At 56.6% G+C, this 18798-nt stretch overlaps 1 protein-coding gene across 1 annotated transcript in view; it reads right to left on the bottom strand.

The window, feature by feature from the left end:
• Positions 1–3030: 3030 nt before the first annotated feature.
• LOC145339361 (rho GTPase-activating protein SYDE1-like) overlaps positions 3031–18798 on the bottom strand; it is a 38211-nt gene continuing 22443 nt past the window's right edge. The window contains exons 5-9 of the mRNA XM_080183805.1: positions 13317–13546; positions 12257–12383; positions 9483–9661; positions 5819–6050; positions 3031–3528 (exon numbers count right to left, since the gene is read on the bottom strand). Of these exons, the coding sequence (XP_080039931.1) occupies positions 3080–3528; positions 5819–6050; positions 9483–9661; positions 12257–12383; positions 13317–13546 (1217 nt within the window). The 3' untranslated portion in view covers positions 3031–3079. The remainder of the gene's footprint in view (positions 3529–5818; positions 6051–9482; positions 9662–12256; positions 12384–13316; positions 13547–18798) is intronic.

Raw genomic sequence — 18798 nt, 5'->3', positions numbered from 1 at the left:
CACTCACTGATCTCCCCCCACTCTCTCCACACTCCCCCCGCACTCACTGATCTCCCCCCCACCCTCTCCACACTCCCCCCGCACTCACTGATCTCCCCCCACTCTCTCCACACTCCCCCCACACTCACTGATCTCCCCCCACTCTCTCCACACTCCCCCCGCACTCACTGATCTCCCCCCACCCTCTCCACACTCCCCCCGCACTCACTGATCTCCCCCCACTCTCTCCACACTCCCCCCGCACTCACTGATCTCCCCCCACCCTCTCCACACTCCCCCCGCACTCACTGATCTCCCCCCACTCTCTCCACACTCCCCCCGCACTCACTGATCTCCCCCCACTCTCTCCACACTCCCCCCGCACTCACTGATCTCCCCCCACTCTCTCCACACTCCCCCCGCACTCACTGATCTCCCCCCCACTCTCTCCACACTCCCCCCGCACTCACTGATCTCCCCCCACCCTCTCCACACTCCCCCCGCACTCACTGATCTCCCCCCACCCTCTCCACACTCCCCCCGCACTCACTGATCTCCCCCCCCGCCCAAATAGCTACAATTGTCAGCAGTGACTCCGAGAGAATCCCCTTCAACTTCTGAGATGGTTCATAAGTTGGAGGAGGGGAGGGGGGGAGAGAGGGAGAGACAGAGGGTGAGGTGGAGACAAGGGGAGAGAGTAGGGGGGAGAGACAGAGAGTGAGACATGGAGGAGAGACAGACACAAGCAGAGAGACAGAGACAGCAAGTGGGAGACAGGGAGAGAAGGGGGAGGGGGGAGAGAGACACAGAGAGTGAAAGGAAGTGAGAGCGTGACACAGAGCGTGACACAGAGCGTGACACAGAGGGGGGAAGGGGTCAGGCGGAGGGGGAAGGGGCCAGAGGAGAGGAGAGGCCGTGACACAGAGTGTGACACAGAGCGTGACACAGAGTGTGACACAGAGGGGGGAAGGGGTCAGGCGGAGGGGGAAGGGGCCAGAGGAGAGGAGAGGCCATGTCACAGAGGGTGACACAGAGCGTGACACAGAAACACACCTCAATGAGTGCAGTGACAGCAGTTTGCAGTCTGATCTAACACTGTTACCCCCCGACACGGGCCTGTACTCGGATTGTCGGCCTGTTCAATGCTTTGGGCCTTGTTGCCCTGTCAGGCCCCAGTCCCGGCGACGCTGGGGAAAATTGCCCCATTGGGAGCGGATAATTTGCCCCCTTTTCCCAGCTGACAATCGAGGAGAGAGCTCGGGGCCTGGGGCTAACCTAATGTTCCCGTCCCAGGGACTGGGCCAGGCTCCATGTCCAGTCCCAGCGAACACCTCTCCTTCTCACAGTGAAGGTGCCATTATCCCTCTCTCTGTCTGAGTGGTGGGTGATTGGGGGGGGGGGGGTCATCAATGATCACCGTTCACCAGCCTCCTGGAGAGGGGAAGGGAATGGGAGGGACACCCATGGGTGGGGTGGGGGGGGGGGGGGGTCTGGAATGGCGGATGGGGCTAGCATGGGGAGGGGCAGTGGGGTGGCGCACTGACGTACTGAGTCGCTGGGGGGGGTTGTTTTAACTGGATTCAGAAGAACCTGGGGGGGAAATCTTATAGAAACAAGTAAAATTCTGACAGGGTAGATGCAGGGAGGGTGTTCCCGATGGTGGGGGGTTGTCCAGAACCAGTCCGAGGATACGGGGTAGACAGTTTAGGTCGGAGAATGGCCCATGAGTGAATCCAGCGGGGGGCTCAGGGAGAGCCCCGTTCCGCCTCCGCGGAGGCTACGGCCTAGCGCACACTCCGATACAACGCAAGAGTTGGAGGCGTGTGGGTTCGTGTTGAGTGATCCCAGTGAGCAATCCCACGGGGCCCAAGGGTTGTCCTGAAGCCTCCGTGAAGGCCGCGGTCCGGACGAAGAACGTCCCCCCCCCCCCCCCCCCCCCCACACTGGGAGAATCCACAATGGGAGCAGGAAGAGGCTGGAAACCCGAGGCCCTGAACACGGAGCAGCCTAGGCCCATCCAGCCTGTTCCCACATTCGACACGATCCTGGGCGTCAACTCCCATTTTCCCACCTGCTCCCCGTATCCCAGAATTCCCAGCCTTAAATTGTTTGGAGCCCCCCCCACCACCCCCCCTCTCTCCGGGACAGAGAATTCCAAAGATTCACGGCCCTCTGAGCAGAGAAATCTCCTGTGGACGGGAAGGTTTGGGACTGCAAATGGAGTTGGAGGAACGTGGAATGGTATCCGTCTCTCTGGGAGGATTCGGGCAGGGTGGAGGCCCCAGGGGGTGAGAATGGAGATGTTTCTTTGGCTGAGGAGGGAGAGGGAGGGGCCGGGCAGAGGGGGTGGGGTTAGGCAGGGGGGAGGGGCGAGGAGGAGGTGGCAATGAGGAAGGTCTGAGGGGAAAGGAGTGGGTGAAGGTCGGGGAGAATCCATTGAGGATCTGCAGGGATTTCTGGCTCTCGTTTCTGGATCTGCCCCCCCCCCCCAAGCACCCCCGCCAAAGATCAGGGAATGAAACATCGGATTGGGACTGGGGGGGGGGGGGGGGTGGGGGTGGGGGGCAGGTTTCCGCTGAAATGTCTCTGCCCCGGGGATTGATGTGACGAGAGCCAAGTGGATATTACTGGGCAAATTGGGCACCAACTCACTGGGCAGACGGTGCCAAACCCTGACCCTGACTCTCCACATTTCCACTGGGGGGCGGTATTTGGAGACAGAGTTTCAAGAACTTTCATCGAGGCACGGGGTCAGGTGGCATCAAGTCGTAGCAGAGTAGGCCTCGGGGCCTAGGCACTGACCCAGGGTGGGGGTGGGTGCACTGACCCAGGGCCTTGGCACCGACCCCAGGGCCTTGGCACTGACCTGGGGCCTTGGCACTGACCTGGGGTGGGGGTGCACTGACCCAGGGCCTTGGCACCGACCTGGGGCCTTGGCACTGACCTGGGGCCTTGGCACTGACCCGGGGTGGGGGTGCACTGACCCAGGGCCTTGGCACCGACCTGGGGTGGGGGTGCACTGACCCAGGGCCTTGGCACCGACCTGGGGGGAGGGCACTGAGCCCCTTTGGTTTGAGTTGGTGGCGAGCTGGTGTGGGCCTCAGAGGAAAATGATTTTCTTTGCCAGTTCCCGCTCAATGTCGGCTATCAGACTGTCAAAATCCTTGCTCCGCCCACCGATGGCCATCTCAAAGTCCAGCTCGCCGCCATCACCGGGATACGAGCCGCCATCTTGTCCTTGGCCGGAGAACGAGCCGCCATCTTGCCCACTGCTGGGCTCCGGCCTGTCGAGGGCATCCAGGCCCAGGGCGGACACCTGGCTGACCGCCTCCTGCTCCCCACCGTGCCCCAGGTAACTCCGGCCACAGCTGCTCCAGTCCCCTGCGTGTCGGTTACGGGATGAGCTGGGGGCTCGGCCCACCCGGTTCCGGCAGACCACCTCCTCGGCGGCGGCCTGGGGCAGGCTCGGCTTCTGGCGTCTGAGGGGCAGACAGACGGCTGGTCCCAACTGCTCCAACAGCCTGTCCCGTCTGGCTCTGATCCGATCACCTGCACAGGCACAAAGCAGAGAAATGGAGAGAAAAATCCAACATCAAATTCACATCCTCCACAAACAGGCCATTCGGCCCAACAGGGCCATGCTGGCCATTCTCCCGCAACACGAGACACTTACAGAGTAAACCTCCCTCTACACTGTCCCCCCCATCAAACACTCCCAGGACAGGTACAGCATGGGGTTAGATACAGAGTAAAGCTCCCTCTACACTGTCCCCCATCAAACACTCCCAGGACAGGTACAGCACGGGGTTAGATACAGAGTAAAGCTCCCTCTACACTGTCCCCCCCATCAAACACTCCCAGGACAGGTACAGCATGGGGTTAGATACAGAGTAAAGCTCCCTCTACACTGTCCCCCATCAAACACTCCCAGGACAGGTACAGCACGGGGTTAGATACAGAGTAAAGCTCCCTCTACACTGTCCCCCATCAAACACTCCCAGGACAGGTACAGCACGGGGTTAGATACAGAGTAAAGCTCCCTCTACACTGTCCCCCCCATCAAACACTCCCAGGACAGGTACAGCATGGGGTTAGATACAGAGTAAAGCTCCCTCTACACTGTCCCCCATCAAACACTCCCAGGACAGGTACAGCACGGGGTTAGATACAGAGTAAAGCTCCCTCTACACTGTCCCCCATCAAACACTCCCAGGACAGGTACAGCACGGGGTTAGACACAGAGTAAAACTCCCTCTACACTGTCCCCATCAAACACTCCCAGGACAGGTACAGCATGGGGTTAGATACAGAGTAAAGCTCCCTCTACACTGTCCCCATCAAACACTCCCAGGACAGGTACAGCACGGGGTTAGATACAGAGTAAAGCTCCCTCTACACTGTCCCCATCAAACACTCCCAGGACAGGTACAGCATGGGGTTAGATACAGAGTAAAGCTCCCTCTACACTGTCCCCCCATCAAACACTCCCAGGACAGGTACAGCACGGGGTTAGATACAGAGTAAAGCTCCCTCTACACTGTCCCCCCCATCAAACACTCCCAGGACAGGTACAGCACGGGGTTAGATACAGAGTAAAGCTCCCTCTACACTGTCCCCATCAAACACTCCCAGGACAGGTACAGCACGGGGTTAGATACAGAGTAAAGCTCCCTCTACACTGTCCCCCCCATCAAACACTCCCAGGACAGGTACAGCACGGGGTTAGATACAGAGTAAAGCTCCCTCTACACTGTCCCCCCATCAAACACTCCCAGGACAGGTACAGCACGGGGTTAGATACAGAGTAAAGCTCCCTCTACACTGTCCCCCCATCAAACACTCCCAGGACAGGTACAGCACGGGGTTAGATACAGAGTAAAGCTCCCTCTACACTGTCCCCCATCAAACACTCCCAGGACAGGTACAGCATGGGGTTAGATACAGAGTAAAGCTCCCTCTACACTGTCCCATCAAAGCAGAGGCAGGGGACAATCTGGAGGAGAGACCCGGAGAAATTCTCCAGATATAAGATAATCGGGACCCTGTACAGAGCTCGGGCTGGGAGCAGGAGGTCAGGGTGGGCTCATTGTGCAGATGGTCCCAGGGAGATAACCCCACTGGCATTGAAACCAGACTAAACCCAGGCCCCTCACTGAAACCCAATTAATAAATCTGATATTGGAAGAAACTAGTCTTAGTAACAGAACCATAGAATCCCTACAATGCAGAAAGAGGCCATTCAGCCCATCGCGTCTGCACTGACCAACTCCCAAGCCCAACCCTCTCTCTTTAACCGTGCACACATTTAGCACGGTCAGTGCACCCGAACCTGCACATCTTTCGGACTGTGGAGGAAACCCACGCAGACACGGGGAGAACGCGCAGACTCCGCACAGACGGTGACCCAAGGCCGGGATTCGAACCTGGCTCCCTGGAGCTGAGAGGCAGCAGTGCTAACCCACTGGGGCCATCCCAATGATGGCCCTGACAACGTGCAGGAGGCGACTGACGGCCCTCGGGGGAGGGAAACCCCAGTCTGGCCGACAGGTGACTCCAGAGGCCATTTGGCCCATCGGGGCTGGGCCGACTCCCTGATGGAACGTCCTACCCAGGCCCACCGACCTATCCCATGGAGGCCTCAACCCTCGAGAGCCAGGGCTGACTCCTAACTGCGCTCCGCATGGACTCGCAAACCGCAGGGTGCGAGGGCAATAAATTCTAGCCCATGTCAGCGGGCGGAGGGGCAGACCGAGCGCCATTCCAGAGTCTTTATTAACTGAGCAATGGATTGGTGTGAATTGGGAAGGTCGGACCCCCCCCTCCCCTCCCTCGTACTCACCGGGCCAGAGCTGCAGCAGGTAGTGGAGAACCTCAATGTGTCTCTTGAAGTCCAAAGCGCTGGAAAGCTCCTTGGAATGGGAAGCGGAGCGGGCTCCGGGGTGGGAGGATTCCTGTTTCTGTCCCAGGAGCACCGGCCCAAAGCAGACAGCCAGGTTCTGGCACGTCATCTTGTTCAACTCCTGCAGCGAGGCCACCAGGCTCAGGTGGTCAAGGAGGACGGTGAGTGTGGCCTGAGGGGGAGAGAGAGGGGAGGGGGGCGAGAGAGAGGGGAGGGGGGCAAGAGAGACGGGAGGGGGGCAAGAGAGACGGGAGGGGGGCAAGAGAGACGGGAGGGGGGCAAGAGAGACGGGGAGGGGGGCAAGAGAGACGGGAGGAGCGAAGGGGCGAGAGGGGGAGGTGTAGGGGGTGTGAGGGGGGTGCAAGAGGGGGACCGAGGTGGGAGGGCAAGAGGGGGGCATGAGGGTTCGAGAGGGGGAGGCGAGAGGGGAGGGTGAGGGGGGGGGCAAGAGAATGGGTGAGGGAGGTGCAGAGGAGGGGTGGGAGGTGTGAGGGGGGGGTGTGAAAAGAGAAAGGGGGCAGAGGGAGGGGGGGTCAGGAGGGGAGGGGGAGCAAAGTGGGGGCGGGGGGGAGAGAGTATAATTGATTCATTGATGAGATTGGGCAGCACAGTGACTGACAGACAGATTCTCTAAGCTGGCTCTCTCGGGGTTGGTTCCCACACAGTCTCCTCTCTCCCTGCCCCACTCGAGTTAAAACTCCTCACACACCAGGCTGTGCCGGGGAAGTCTGTATCAGTGTGACCGGATGTGTGCTGATGTGAAAGATTTCTTCATGTTACAGTTTATATTCCAGTTGTTTGTTAGATAGTGAATGGTGATTCTCACGGTCTCGGGGTGGTTAGACACACGGTAACAAGCTGCTTAATGACAAATGTTCATCATGGACATTTGCTCACTCACCTACATTCAAATTTAATCCCACCTCTCCCCTCGATTCTCTCCCTGGCCTCACTACTCCCTCGGTCTGGAACTTCCTCCAGACCTACAACACTCCAAGAACCCTTCACTCCTCCAATTCTGACCATCTCTCTGATTTTCCTACCTTGCACTGTGGTGGATCCATCATCGATCTCTTAGGGATCTGTTTTAAGTTGATTTATTGGTGTCACAAGTAGGCTAACATTAACACTGCAATGAAGTTACAGTGAAATTCCCCTAGTGCCACACTCCGGCGCCTGTTCGGGTACACTGAGGGAGAATTTAACACGGCCAATGCACCCTAACCAGCACATTTCTGGACTGTGGGGGGAAACCAGAGCACACGGAGGAAACCCATGCAGACATGGGGAGAATGTGCAGACTCCACACAGACAGTGACCCAAGCCGGGAATCGAACCCGGATCCCTGGGGCTGTGAGGCAGCAGTGCTAACCCACTGTGCCACCCTGCTATGGGTGTCATTGGCAAGGCCAGCATCTGTTAGCCATACCCAATTGCCCATAAAGTGGAGGCGATGGCCTCATGATATCATAGAATCATAGAAACCCTACAGTGCAGAAAGAGGCCCTTCAGCCCATCGAGTCTGCACTGAACACAATCCCACCCAGGCCCTACCCCTATATCCCCACATATTATACCCACTAATCCCGCTAACCTACACATCCCTGGACACTAAGGGGCAATTTTAGCGCGGCCAATCAACCTAACCCACACATCTTTGGACTGTGGGAGGAAACCGGAGCACCCGGAGGAAACCCACGCAGACACGGGGAGAATGTGCAAACTCCACACAGACAGTGACCCGAGCTGGGAATCGAACCCAGGTACCTGTGAAGCAACAGTGCTTAACCACAGTGCCGCCCCTAGTATTGTTAGGCGATTAATCCAGACAGTTAAAAGACCCCAGTGAGTTTGCCTCTACCACCACTGACGGCAGCCGATTCCATTCACTCACCACCCTCCGAGTGAAAAACTTACCCCTAACATCTCCTCTGTACCTGCTCCCCAGCACCTTAAACCTGTGTCCTCTCGTAGCGACCATTTCAGCCCTGGGAAATAGCCTCCGAGAATCCACCCTATCTATACCTCTCAACATCTCATAAACCTCTATCAGGTTCGCCTCTCAATCTTCGTCTCTCCAGCGAGAAGACACCCAGCTCCCTCAACCTATCTTCATAAGGCATGCCTCCCAATCCAGGCAACATCCTTGTAAATCTCCTCTGCACCCTCTCAATAGCCTCCACATCCTTCCTGTAGTGAGGCGACCAGAACTGCGCACAGCACTCCAAGTGAGGTGAGGAGAAATTTCTTCACCCAGAATGTGTGGAATTCAATCCCACAGAAAGCGGTTGAGGCCAAAACGTTGTGTGATTTCAAGACGAAATTAGATATCGCTCTTGGGGCCAAAGTGGGGAGAAGGGGGGGGATTGAACTTGATCAGCCATGGGGGACAAGACTCACGGGGATCCAATAAAGATGTGAAATGTGGGTGAGACGTCGTAGGCACGGGTCAGTGAGACACAGCCTGAGGGTCATCACTGGAAGAGTGAGAGGGGGCAAGTTTATCAAATCTTTTTCAGAGGAAAGATTGTTAAAACGGGGAATGCTGTACCTCCTCCCCCCCACAAGGGGGCGACTGAGACAGAGAAACCATCAGTGCAGATTGGATAAGGAGCTGAATATGAAGGTACCAGGGCAAGTTTATTTATTGGTGTCACAAGTAAGGCTTACATTAACACTGCAATGAAGTTACTGTGAAATTCCCCTAGTCGCCACACTCCAGCGCTCATTCAGTTACGTTGAGGGAGAGTTTAGCACGGCCAATGCATCTAGAATCACCATAACATAACAGAAGGAGGCCATTCAGCCCATCAATCCCATCCAGGACCCATCCCCAAAGCCCCATGGTATTATTTACCCTGCTAATCCCCCTGATCCCCCGACACTAAAGGGCAATTTAGCAGGGCCAATGCACCCTAACCAGCACATTTTTTGGACTGTGGGAGGAAACCGGAGCACCCGGAGGAAACCCACGCAGACACGGGGAGAATGTGCAGACTCCGCACAGACAGTGGCCCGAACCAGGACGCCATTAAATGGAAACGTCCAACTCTCCTGGTTCAACATGGCACTTGGTGGCACGGTGGCACAGAGGTTATCACTGCTGCCTCACAGTGCCACGGACCCGGGTTCGATTCCCGGCTCGGGTCGCTGTCTGTGTGGAGGCTGTACGTTCTTCCTGTGTCTGCGTGGGTTTCCTCCGAGTGCTCCGGTTTCCTCCCAAAGATGTGCGGGTTAGGGGGATTGGCTAAGCTAATTTGCCCCTTAGTGTCAGGGGCATTAGTGGGGTAAGTGTGTGTGGTTAGGGGAATAGGGATGTGGGTGGGATTGTGGCCGGTGCCGACCTGATGGGCCGAATGGACTCCTTCTGGTCTGAAGGGATTCGATGATTCTATGAAGGGGGCGATCTCTCCCTCACCTCCCGCGAGCCCACACCATTATTTCAAATCACTAATCTGTCTACAAAGATCTCAGCGTTCCTCCCATCCCCCCAATACACCGAGATCTCCCTTGTCCAGTAACAGCGGCCATCCACACTGGGAATGTCAGACGGTGAGGTCGAGGTTCCCACCCACAGGGACGCACGCCTGGCTCGCGGTGTTACCTTCTCAACCTCGGGCAAGCAGTCGAGTAGAGCCACGGCGTTGGTGGGAATCGGGCCGGCCTCGGGCACGCCCAGGGTCATCTTCAAGGGCCACTTGCTCATGGCCTCCAGCACCACTTTGTACAGCGCCTGTGTGATGAGGGGGGACGGCAGCTCCCGGAGATAGTCCTTGAGGATGCCTGCGGCAGAGGAAGGGAATGGGGATCAGGGAGGTGAACTCACCAGCTGGATAATGAACAGCCATTCAGGGTCAATGTTCAGAGAGTGCGCCTCTGCCCGTGTTATCGCCCACATCCATAACCACATGGTTAGGGTCCAACTGGGGGCAGCGAGACCGTGGGAAACTTTGCAAGGACGAATGGAGGCATAGACTATTTTCTAAATGGGGAAATGCCTAGGAAATCAGAAACTCAAAGGGACTTTGGGAGTCATTGTTCAAGATTCTCTTAAGGTTAATGTGCAGGTTCAGTCGGCACTTAGGAAGGCAAATGCATTCATGTCGAGAGGGCTAGAATACAAGAGCAGGGATGTTTCTGAGGCTGTATAAGGCTCTGGTCAGACCCATTTCGAACGTAGAACATTCCAGCGCAGTACAGGCCCTTCAGCCCTCAATGTCGCGCCGACCAGTGGAACCAATCTCATGACCCTCCAACCTAAACTATTCCAATATTATCCATATGCCTATCCAATGAATTTGGAATATTGTGAGTAGCTTTTGGGCCCCTGTATCTAAGGAAGGATGTGCTGGCCTTGGAAAGGGTCCAGAGGAGGTTGACAAGAATGGTCCCTGGAATGAAGAGCTTGTTGTATGAGGAATGGGTTGAGGACTCGGGGTCTGTACTTGTTGGAGTTCAGAAGGATGAGGGGGGATGTTGTTGAAACTTATAGAATACTGCGAGGCCTGGATAGAGTGGACATGGAGAGGATGCTTCCACCAGTAGGAAAAACTAGAACCAGAGGGCACAACCTCAGGCTAAAGGGACGCTCCTTTAAAACAGAGATGAGGAGGAATTTCTTTAGGGTGAATCTGTGGAACTCTTTGCCACAGAAGAGGGAGTGTCTTTAAGACACAGATAGATAGGTTCTTGATTAATAAGGGGATCAGGGGTTATGGGGAAAAGGCAGGAGAATGGGGATGAGAAAAATATCAGCCATGATTGAATGGCAGAGCAGACTCGATGGGCCGAGTGGCCTAATTCTGCTCCTATGTCTTATGGGAAGCGCTGGAGGGGGAGTGGCACAGTGATATGGTGAAGGGTCGGGGTGATAGAGGGAGCCTCGAGACAGTGGGGAATTCCGGAGTCAGAGATGGAGTGAGGACGGTGGAGACAGGGAAAGCCGGGAGATAGAACGGGGATTTATTCTTCCCCGGCTGTGGACATTGCTGGCTGGCCCAGCATTTAATAACCATCCCTAATTGCCCCTGGACCTGAGTGTCCCACTTGGCCATTTCAGAGAGCAGTCAACCACATTGCTCTGGGGTCACACGTAGGCCAGACCGGGTAAGGACGGCAGATTTCCTCCCCTAAAGGGACATTAGTGACCCAGATGGGTTTTTCCGACAATGGTTTCATGGTTGTTGGTAGACTCTTAATTCCAGATTTTACTAAACTCGAATTTCACCATCTGCCCCGGTGGGATACAAACCCGGGACCCCAGAACATTAGCCTAGAGATGGGAGGCGGGGAGAGGAGGAGGTGAGAGGCGGAAAGACAGCTGAAGTCTCAGTTTTAGAGCAGTGCGGGTTAAGGGGGAGGTTTTGAAAAGGGGTAAGTGAATCCAGTGATGGGGAAGGGGGAGACAATGAAAGGAAGCTCCCGGAAGGAGAGGAGGGACATGTTTTTCCGTGGGTGAGTTGTCACGATCTAAAATATCCAGCTCGAAAAGGAAGCTGATTCCATCGTCACTTTCCAAAGGGGATTGTTTGAAGAGCTGGAAAGGAGAAATTTACTGGTTCAGCAGAGGATGCCATGGATTGGGAGCAATCCGGAACTCTCTCGATGGATAGCACAGACAGGATGGGCTGAAGGGTGTAAGAGGATTCTATCAGGCTACAGAAGACAGGACGGCCAAACTGTAGCTGAGCATTATTGCCTACTCTGTCGTGGGTCAGAGGTGAAGGGTTAGAGTTCCCTCTGACAGGGTCAGAGATCAAGTGTCCTCCCTGCCAGGGTCAGAGGTCAAGCGTTCCCGCTGCCAGGGTCAGAGGTCAAGTGTTTACACTGCCAGGGTCAGAGGTCAAGCGTTCCCGCTGCCAGGGTCAAAGGTCAAGCGTTTACACTGCCAGGGTCAGAGGTCAAGCATTTACACTGCCAGGGTCAGAGGTCAAGCGTTCCCGCTGCCAGGGTCAGAGGTCAAGCGTTTACACTGCCAGGGTCAGAGGTCAAGCGTTTACACTGCCAGGGTCAGAGGTCAAGCATTTACACTGCCAGGGTCAGAGGTCAAGCGTTCCCGCTGCCAGGGTCAGAGGTCAAGCGTTCCCGCTGCCAGGGTCAGAGGTCAAGCGTTTACACTGCCAGGGTCAGAGGTCAAGCGTTCCCGCTGCCAGGGTCAGAGGTCAAGCGTTCCCGCTGCCAGGGTCAGAGGTCAAGCGTTTACACTGCCAGGGTCAGAGGTCAAGCGTTCCCGCTGCCAGGGTCAGAGGTCAAGCGTTCCCGCTGCCAGGGTCAGAGGTCAAGTGTTCCCGCTGCCAGGGTCAGAGGGCGTTCCTGCTGCCAGGGTCAGAGGGCGTTCCTGCTGCCAGGGTCAGAGGGCGTTCCTGCCTTGTTCCTCACCTGTGATCACGTTGATGTCAGGGTAGATTTCCTCGGAGAGATTCACTGCGGAGCTGTCACGCTCAAAGGAGTCCCGTAACTCTTTCTTCACAGCTGCCGAGCCACAGAGACGATAGAGGCCCACGGCCTTCACCCCCACACGCAGATAGACACACACAGACAGACACACACCCACACGCAGATAGACACACACAGACAGACAGACACACCCCCACACACAGATAGACACACAGACAGACACACCCCCACACACAGATAGACACACACACAGACAGACAGACACACCCCCACACACAGATAGACACACACCCACACACAGATAGACACACACAGAATAGAAATAGAAAATATTTCAGTCAGGACGTTTCTTCAAACCCCGTGAACACAATCCCCCACCACCACCCACACTGAAGCGAGAGAATGGAGAAAACTCAATCCCAGAGATGGGTTTAAGATGCCCCGGCACCCCCCCCCCCCCCAGCACACAATGATGCCAGCTTCCTGACGCACTCAACATGCCCAGCACGTTGGTATTTCTACAGGTTATTCTTACAGCTTTGTCCAGAGTTCACCCATCTCACCGCGATGGCACCAATGTCACCGTCATCTCCACCACCTGGCATTTCTCCGTCTTTGCTCGAACCCCGACTCCCAGTGCACAGGGGGTTCCCCCGCGCCTCCTCTACACCCCATCCAAACCACCCTCCCAGTCCAATCAGGCACCCAACCACACTGGAAACCATCAGAGACACTGCTCTCTCCACACCCACCACCACACCTCACCCCACCGTGTCTCACACTCCCCCCCCGCCACTACATCTCCCTCACTCTCCCCTCACCTCCCAAATCCAGACCCTAACCCTCGATGGTCTGGGCCTTGCCTCCTCCTCTTGCTGTCCCTCCTTCACCATCTCCGACCTCGCCCCCCTCCCCTCTGTCTTGACAGCACCCTTGAACGACCCCCCCCCCCCCCCCCCCACCATTACCTCCGAGCGTGCTCGGGTTCCCTCCTGTCCCCACCATCCCCTCCCCTCCCCTCCCTCCAGCGCTTTCCCCTCACCTTCAGGCCCCGCCTCTCAATCTCGGAGACGCATTTCTGGATCAGCAGCGGGACGGGGACTCCGGAGTTCTCCCGCTCCACCAACTCGCTCAGCTCCATCCTGAAGACCGTGGGCTCTCGGAGCTCCTCACCGCCGCAAAGCGGCACCTCCCACAGCTCCACCAGCGACACCTTCAGGTACAGCACCCCCCGGGGCTCCAGCTTCATGGCCAGCTGGTGGGTACGGGCACCTGACCAGGGGAGGGGAGGGGGGTGGGGGAGAGACACAAGGCACATTAGTTGCGTCGCACCCGCTTTGGGTCCAACCTCTGTGTTACTGAGAGAATAGGGCCCTGTGTATTACATCCCCACAGAGCTCAGTGCACACATCCATTCACTCTCAAATTCTAAATCTAACCCTCGCCTTTAACCCTTTTCCCTTTGAAAACACCTCAATCGAACCATTAATTAAATAAACAGCTTCAAGTTTCTAGGTGTCCAGAACACCAACAGCCTGTCCTGGTCCCCCCACACCAACACTATAATGAAGAAAGCCTCACCAACGCCTCTACTTTCTCAGGAGACTAAGAGAATTTGGCATGGATGCTGCAGCTCTCATCAACAAAGTATTGTTTTCATAGAATAGATAGAACACTACAACACAAACAGGCCCTTCGGCCCACAAGAGGCGCCAATCTTATCCATATCTACCAAGCCGTAGAACTATCTGTAACTCCCAATCCCAATAAATCCCATGTACTCATCCAGAAGTCTTTTAAAAGACCCCAGCGAGTTCGCCTCCACCACCACTGACGGCAGCCGATTCCACTCACTCACCACCCTCTGAGTTAAAAACTTACCCCTGACATCTCCTCTGTACTTGCTTCCCTGCACCTTAAACCTGTGTCCTCTCGTAGCGACCATTCCAGCCCTGGGAAATAGCCTCCGAGAATCCACCCTATCTATTCCTCTCAATATTTTATAAACCTCTATCAGGTCACCTCTCAATCTTCGTCTCTCCAGGGAGAAGAGACCCAGCTCCCTCAACCTATCTTCATAAGGCATGCCTCCCAATCCAGGCAACATCCTTGTAAATCTCCTCTGCACCCTCTCAATAGCCTCCACATCCTTCCTGTAGTGAGGCGACCAGAACTGCGCACAGTTTTATTTGCACTATATAGACAATGCATGTCTCACAAATTTAATAGAGTATTTTTGAAAGGGTGACCAAGAAGGTGGATGAGGGCCGTGCAGTTGATGTTGTCTACATGGACTTTAGCAAGGCCTTTGACAAGGTACCGCGTGGTAGGTTGTTAGATAAGATTAAGTCTCACAGGATCCAGGGTGAGGTAGCCACATGGATACAAAATTGGCTTCCTGACAGAATGATGTGGAGATGCCGGCGTTGGACTGGGGTAAGCACAGTAAGAAGTCTGACAACACCAGGTTTAAATCCAAAATTGGTTCGACTTAAACCTGGTGTTGTCAGACTTCTTCCTGACAGAAGCCAGGGGGTGGTTGTAGAGGATTGCTTTTCAAACTGGAGGCCTGTGACCAGTAGTGTGCCTCAGGGGTCAGTGCTGGGTCCACTGTTATTTATCATTTGTATTAATCGTTTGGGAGAGAATTTAGGAGGCATGGTTAGTAAGTTTACAGATGACACCAAGATTGGTGGCACAATGGACAGTGATGAAAGTTATCTAGGATTGCAACTGGATCTTGATCAATTGGGCCAATGGGCTGACGAATGGCAGATGGAGTTTAATTTAGATAGATGCGAGGTGATGCATTTTGGTAGATTGAACCAGGGCAGGACTTACTCAGTTAATGGTGGGGTGTTGGGGAGAGTTACAGAACAAAGAGATCTAGGGGTACAGGTTCATAGCTCCCTGAAAGTGGAGTCACAGGTGGACAGAGTGGTGAAGAAGGCATTCGGCATGCTTGGTTTCATTGGTCAGAACATTGAATACAGGAGCTGGAACCAGATAATCTGGTCTTGTGATTTGTCTACATCAATGGTCAAGAGCTTCAAGTTTTTAGGTGTCCAGATCACCAACAACCTGTCCAGGTCCCCCCCATGCCGACACTATAGTTAAGAAAGCCCCACCAACATGGAAGAATGTTTGTTGGACTGGAGACTTGTGAAAAGTGGTGTGCCTCAGGGATCAGTGCTGGCTCCTTTGCTGTTTCTTACCTTTATTAACGATTTGGATGAGAATGTACGAGGCATGATCAGTAAGTTTGCAGACGGCGCTATTGTGGAAGGTGATCAAAAATTGCAGAAGGATCTAGATCAGCTGGGGAAGCGGGCCAAGGAATGGTGTTCAATACAGATAAGTGTTGCATTTTGGAAAGTCAAATTAAGGTAGGACCTTAGGGAGTATCGAGGGACAGAGGGACCTTAGGGAGTATCGAGGGACAGAGGGACCTTAAGGAGTATCGAGGGACAGAGGGACCTTAGGGAGTATCGAGGGACAGAGGGACCTTAGGGAGTATCGAGGGACAGAGGGACCTTAGGGAGTATCGAGGGACAGAGGGACCTTAGGGAGTATCGAGGGACAGAGGGACCTTAGGGAGTATCGAGGGACAGAGGGACCTTAGGGAGTATCGAGGGACAGAGGGACCTTAGGGAGTATCGAGGGACAGAGGGACCTTAGGGAGTATCGAGGGACAGAGGGACCTTAGGGAGTATCGAGGGACAGACGGACCTTAGGGAGTATCGAGGGACAGACGGACCTTAGGGAGTATCGAGGGGCAGAGGGACCTTAGGGAGTATCGAGGGGCAGAGGGACCTTAGGGAGTATCGAGGGACAGAGGGACCTTAGGGAGTATCGAGGGACAGACGGACCTTAGGGAGTATCGAGGGACAGACGGACCTTAGGGAGTATCGAGGGACAGAGGGACCTTAGGGAGTATCGAGGGACAGAGGGACCTTAGGGAGTATCGAGGGACAGAGGGACCTTAGGGAGTATCGAGGGACAGAGGGACCTTAGGGAGTATCGAGGGACAGAGGGACCTTAGGGAGTATCGAGGGACAGAGGGACATTGGGGTTCAGGTGGAGTCACAGGTAGATAGGGCAGTGAAGAAGGCTTTTAGCGTGCTGGCTTTCATCAGTCAGGGCATTGGGTATATCATAGAACCCTACAGTGCAGAAAGAGGCCCTTCGGCCCATCGAGTCTGCACCGAACACAATCCCACCCAGACCCTACCCCCCCATATCCCTACATATTATACCCACTCATCCCTCTAACCTACACATCCCTAGACACTAAGGGGCAATTTCTTGGCATGGCCAATCAACCTAACCCTTTGGACTGTGGGAGGAAACCCACACAGACACGAGGAGAATGTGCAAACTCCACACAGACAGCGACCCCGAGCCGGGGATCGAACCCAGGACCCTGGAGCTGTGAAGCAGCGGTGCTAACCCACTGTGCCGCCCGTAGAAGTTGGAAAGTTATGTTTCAGTTGTACGGGATGTTGGTGAGGCTGTACCTGGTGCACCATGTTCAGTTCTGGTCGCCTCGCTATAGGAAAGATATTACCAAACTGGAGAGAGCTCAAGACAAAGATTTACAAGGAGGATTCGAGGGACTGAGTTACAGGAAGAGGTTGGACAGACTAGGACAGTTTTTGTTGGAGGGTAGGAGGCTGAACGGTGATCTTATAGAGGGGCATAAGATGGTGAGAGGCACGGAGAGGGTGAATTCTCTCAGTCTTTTTCCCAGGGTTGGGGAATCGAGAACTAGAGGGTACGGGTCCAAATGGGGAAAACATGAATGGGAACCTGAGGAGCAACGTTTTTACACCGAGGGTGGGATGTATTTGGAGTGAGCTGCCGGGGAAAGTGGCTGAGGAACGGACATCGACAACATTTTAAAAAGGCATTTGGACCGATACATGGATAAGAAAGCTTTAGAGGGATTTGGGCCAAATACAGGCAAATGGGGTTAGCTGGGACGGGCTTTTTTTGGTCAGTGTGGAACAGTTTGGGCCGAAGGGCCTGTCTCCGTGCCGTAGATTCTGTAAGAGTTCGGGATGTGAGCGCTGTGGAAACAGGTCTGAATTCCAGCCTCCCACCCCGGGCCTGTAGCAGGCCCACTCTCCCGCCCAGTCTCCCATCCCGGCCTGTAGCACTCCTAGCCTCCCATCCCGGGCCTGTAGCACACCCAGCCTCCCACCCCGGGCCTGTACCGCGCCCAGCCTCCCACCCTGGGCCTGTACCGCGCCCAGCCTCCCATCCCGGGCCTGTACCGCGCCCAGCCTCCCATCCCGGGCCTGTACCGCGCCCAGCCTCCCACCCTGGGCCTGTACCGCGCCCAGCCTCCCACCCCGGGCCTGTAGCACACCCAGCCTCCCACCCCGGGCCTGTACAGCGCCCAGCCTCCCACCCCGGGCCTGTACCGCGCCCAGCCTCCCATCCCGGGCCTGTACCGCGCCCAGCCCCCCCACCCTGGGCCTGTACCGCGCCCAGCCTCCCACCCCGGGCCTGTAGCACACCCAGCCTCCCACCCCGGGCCTGTACCACGCCCAGCCTCCCACCCCAGGCCTGTAGCACACCCAGCCTCCCACCCCGGGCCTGTACCGCGCCCAGCCTCCCACCCCGGGCCTGTACCGCGCCCAGCCTCCCATCCCGGGCCTGGACCGCGCCCAGCCTCCCACCCCGGGCCTGTAGCACACCCAGCCTCCCACCCCGGGCCTGTAGCACACCCAGCCTCCCACCCCGGGCCTGTACCGCGCCCAGCCTCCCACCCCGGGCCTGTACCGCGCCCAGCCTCCCACCCCGGGCCTGTACCGCGCCCAGCCTCCCATCCCGGGCCTGTACCGCGCCCAGCCTCCCACCCTGGGCCTGTAGCACACCCAGCCTCCCATCCTGGGCCTGTAGCACTCCCAGCCTCCCACCCCGGGCCTGTAGCACACCCAGCCTCCCACCCCAGGCCTGTAGCACTCCCAGCCTCCCACCCCGGGCCTGTAGCACGTCCAGCCTCCCACCCTGGGCCTGTAGCACACCCAGCCTCCCATCCTGGGCCTGTAGCACTCCCAGCCTCCCACCCCGGGCCTGTAGCACACCCAGCCTCCCACCCCGGGCCTGTAGCACACCCAGCCTCCCACCCCGGGCCTGTACCGCGTCCAGCCTCCCACCCCGGGCCTGTAGCACACCCAGCCTCCCACCCCGGGCCTGTAGCACACCCAGCCTCCCACCCCGGGCCTGTAGCACACCCAGCCTCCCACCCCGGGCCTGTAGCACACCCAGCCTCCCATCCCGGGCCTGTACCGCGTCCAGCCTCCCACCCCGGGCCTGTAGCACACCCAGCCTCCCACCCCGGGCCTGTAGCACACCCAGCCTCCCACCCCGGGCCTGTAGCACACCCAGCCTCCCACCCCGGGCCTGTAGCACACCCAGCCTCCCACCCCGGGCCTGTAGCACACCCAGCCTCCCACCCCGGGCCTGTAGCACACCCAGCCTCCCACCCCGGGCCTGTAGCACACCCAGCCTCCCAC

This window comes from Carcharhinus amblyrhynchos, unplaced genomic scaffold, assembly GCF_965287045.1.
Source record: "Carcharhinus amblyrhynchos unplaced genomic scaffold, sCarAmb.v2.hapA scaffold_429, whole genome shotgun sequence".
In the NCBI taxonomy this organism is placed as follows: Eukaryota; Metazoa; Chordata; class Chondrichthyes; order Carcharhiniformes; family Carcharhinidae; genus Carcharhinus; species Carcharhinus amblyrhynchos.
The sequence above is the reverse complement of the archived record's forward strand: the minus strand, read 5'-3'. Positions and strand labels throughout refer to the sequence as shown.